This window comes from Medicago sativa, chromosome 2 (assembly GCF_051527215.1).
Source record: "Medicago sativa cultivar Bolivia chromosome 2, Bolivia_mono, whole genome shotgun sequence".
Classification (NCBI taxonomy): Eukaryota; Viridiplantae; Streptophyta; class Magnoliopsida; order Fabales; family Fabaceae; genus Medicago; species Medicago sativa.
In genome coordinates, this window is record NC_140750.1 from 37,985,728 (window position 1) to 37,989,923 (window position 4,196).

General features: G+C 37.4%; 1 protein-coding gene across 1 annotated transcript; it reads right to left on the reverse strand.

Moving 5' to 3' along the window:
- Window positions 1–493: 493 nt before the first annotated feature.
- LOC146946714 (PKS-NRPS hybrid synthetase cheA-like) lies at window positions 494–2,623 on the reverse strand (the record flags this gene model as incomplete). Its single annotated transcript, XM_085748288.1, has 2 exons — window positions 1,900–2,623; window positions 494–1,769 (listed from the first exon to the last, which is right to left on the reverse strand). Coding segments are annotated over exons 1-2 (1,878 nt in total), but the record flags the coding sequence as incomplete, so codon positions are not given.
- Between the last annotated feature and the right edge of the window lie 1,573 nt (window positions 2,624–4,196).

The window sequence follows — 4,196 nt, forward strand, 5'->3', positions numbered from 1 at the left end:
GGAGTAGCATGAAGATGGTTGATGCCAATCTTTTATCTGCATTTGTTGAGAGATGGCATCCAGAGACGTCGTCATTTCACATGCCATTTGGTGAAATGACGATTACTCTATATGATGTGGCATGCTTACTTCATATTCCGGTGAGGGGAGAGTTCTACGCTCAACCTTCTGGTTTATCCGAAGAAGCAGCAGCTAGAGTTGTTGTGGACCTATTGGGAGTAAGTTATGATGTCGCTAAGGCAGAGACGGCGAGGAACAGAGGTGGTTATTATAGGCAGGAGTGGCTGTATGATTTGTTCAAAAGGCATCGCCAGACTAGGATGTTTGACTGTGGTGCTAGGGCGTACATGATGTTGCTAGTTGGGTGTACTATATTTGCAGACAAGACTTTTAGTCTTGTAGATGCAAAATATTTGCCGCTATTTAGGAATTTGCCAAATTGCGGCAGATTTTGCTGGGGTGTGAAGTCCTCATAGGAAAGAATGCAAAATCTAACACCAGTGAAATGTGAAGTCCTCATAGGAAAGAATGTCTTACTGGGACGCCCTAACGTTACTAGAATAACATTATACCGATTTGCTATCACGTAACCCATATGCGGTATGGTCATCCATCTCTCTCTAGGCTGAGGGCCCAATCCTGATATCTTCAATGAATCTCTTACTTGTTGCAGACAGTTTCCGAATAAATTTTTGTAGAAACTGATATTAGCTACTATCTCACTATCCAACTCTCTGCGGACTATAGGCCATCCTTCTTCACCATATCCGAGTAATAGTGCAATCGCCCTAAATCCACAATTTCCATCAGGAGCAACATTCACTATGTCTTCAACATATGGATGAATATGATCAGGAAATTGTCCCAATAACCTATGAAACTCTTGTTGTTTCTGGGAGGGTTGCTTCTGGGATGATTGAGACAATTGTATCTGAGAGGGTAGTTTCTGAGATGGTTGTTTTTTAGATGGTAGATTTTGAGATGACTGTTTATGAAAGGGTAGCTTCAGAGATGGCTGAGATGGCTGTTTTTGAGATGATTGCTTTTGAGAGGATTGGGATGATTGTGTACACAGCCTCTTCGACGATCCTTGAGAGTCATAATATTCATTGTCAACATGCTCCCAATATGAAGGATCACGGTACACATCATATCCCTTTGGTCCCTTGCCTTTATCCTTCTTCACTCCTCCTTTGGTTTTAACTTTGTCGGGAGGTGGACACATGGAACTCGTAGCTGGATAAGCAAGTTCAAGAACCTTACTTTTCAATGCTCGTTTTCCAATAATGTCAAGTGACCGAAACCGTTTCCATAATTCCTCAATTGCATAAGTCATGTCTAACTCATATCCAGTTTCCGTGTCTTCCTCTTGTTGACCTTCCATGCTTAATTTCTTCCACTGAATGTGAATTGAATCTAATGGTATAGGCATACCGCTAATTTTATATCTTCCTAACTCACAAGCACAAGGCAATCCATATGTTGCTTTGAGTTTGCAACCACATGTCGATTCGTCGATTTCCATATATCTAACTCTTTCAAACTCAACAACAATGCGCCTCAAGGCAGCTCTAGAAACAAATCCACGCAATTTTTCATAAAATGGACTTGTGTGTGCATGTTCAACTTCATAAAAACTTTTCTGAAATGAAGCTATGATGTTTCCTAATTGCAACTTCATGTTATCATGCATACCCTTCCAACATTTGCACAAGTCTCCTTTGCTGTTTTCCAACATTTGCTTCAGTTTCCAATGAGCAGACTCTACCCTAATATGAAACAAAATTAAAAATGAACATCACTAAAAATGAACAACACTTCAGTTTCCAAAGTTATTCTTTTCCAACATGTTCAAATAAAAATTAAAATATATAAAATAAAATTTCAATTCAATCATACCTATTAGTCGTTTGGTTACCCAAATGCATCACTTTGTCGACCCATGCTCCAACAAATTTTTGTCTATGAGGATTTAACCAAGTTTCTTTCACATAATCGACAAACGTATTGCAACCAACACATGTTTGCTCAAACTGTTGCAATCGTTGCTGATACTCAACCTCATTAGGCGATTGTACAAGATCTTTCCACAGTTTGATCACCACCTTTCGCATATCCTTGGAAATATATTTCTTGCATTTTGCTTTAACATTTTTGTCTATGTGAAACTGGCAAAGCAAATTAACACTATTTGGAAATACAATTTCAATGGCGTTCATCAAAGCAGAATCCCTATCAGTCAAAATTACTTGGGGATATAAGCCTTCCCTAATAAACATACCTTTTAGCTTCTCTAATGCCCAACAAAAGTTTTCTTTCCGCTCAGATTCCATATAAGCAAATGCAACCGCAAATGTGCACTCTGTAGATGTCATACCTACAATTTCGAGCAACGGCAATCTATATTTATTAGTTTTGTATGTGCTATCCATAATCAACACAATTGGAAACAAGTTCAACAACTTGACTGAGTCTGGATGCGCCCACATTATATCTCTCATTACATCTGAGTCATCTCTTCTTCTACTCCAACTGACATAATTTTCACCATCTATCAACGTTAGCAGCTGTTGTATATCTGTTTTATTACCCCTCACCTTTTTTTCCAGCGTACTCTTCTTCTTATATATTTGTGTGATTCGAGTGACATTCTCCGGGTCTCTCTCTTGCAATGATAGAAGTATGTGTCTAGGTGGAACACGACGCTTTGCCAAATCTTCAACATGTTTATGTTCATCTACATTTAGACGTCCCACAAATGCATGACCTTCCAATCTATCAGGTAACTCGTGGTTGTGGAATCCACATTTTACCTCAACTTTCCACCCGAGACTGTAACAACCCGATTTTTCGCTAGTTTTATTTTATTATTTATTTATGTGTGTTATATGTGCTCTTATGTGATTATTTGCCTCTGTGTGTATTTTTGGTTGGGAATTGTAGAATTCGGTGTAGAAGGGTATTTTAGTCATTGTGAACTTAGGGGCGTTTTGGTCATTTGAGGGCAGTGGCAATTTTGTAATTTTGCAGAAAGTTATTTTTTTTTTTTAGTGTTTAGTGGAAGTTATTATTTTACCAAGTTACTAGAGAGGGTGTAGTAATTATTTTAATTACCGTTAAGTGACCGTTAGTGTTATATGTTACCGGTAAGTGAGTAGTAACATTTTTGAGGTTGGAATAGAAATGGGTTAGGCCCATTAAGGTTTGTGAGATAAGCTCAATTAAGTGAACCTATATAAACTAATGTTAGTAGAGAAATAGGGTTTTTCCACAACATTTTTCATTTGAGAAGAAAAGAGATAGAGGCTAGAAGGAAGAACAAGAACAAGGGTTAGAGGCAAGAGAGGATTCATCATCTAGGAGCTAAATTGAAGCTTGGATTAGAGAGTCTTGGTGCTAGAGGTAAGAGGGTTAGAATTCAACCATAATTCATAACTTTTTCTTTCTTACCCATTTTTATGAAATTGATGAATTGAATCTAATTGTTGTAAATTCGTGCATGATTGTTGTTGTTATGTTTGAGAACATGATTTATATGATAATTGCAAGCTAGTATGTGAATTAACATGTTGAAATGCATAATTGTGGGTAAATTGTGTTCTTGAGCAAAAAATTGATGAAGAATGAAGTTGTGGTTGTTGAATTGTTGATGAATTCATGTTCAAATGTTGTTGTTGTTGTTTTAACATGTGTTGTTGATGAAGTGATGCAATGGGTATCATTGAAATGATGAATTATGATGAGATTTGTTGTTGTTGTTCAAATTGGTGAAATTTATGTCAAGTTGTTCATGTGAAGGACCCAAATGAAATTTTGATATATGAGGTTGCTGACTGAGTTTTTGATGTTTTTGGATGAATTGGAATTGGTAGAATTTCTGTTTTCATATTGTGATTGTGTTAGTCGAGTTGTTTGGGAGAAAACGGGTTTTTCGTGTGAAATGTCGGTGTTTAAGCGGTTTTGCAAAGAAAATGATTATGTGAGGTTTGGGAGAAATGATTTTGGGATGGTTGAAACTTGAATTTATCTGTATATTATGATAGAGCTAAGTGTCAGGAGCGTATAGGCGAAAACGGCATCGAAGACGGAGTAACGGTTTGATTTTTATGCGCGAAAACGTGAAGGTTAAAAAATCTGCTACTGTTCAGAAGCATCGTTCAGAAGCGCTACTGTTCAGAAGCGAACCAGATCAGAAG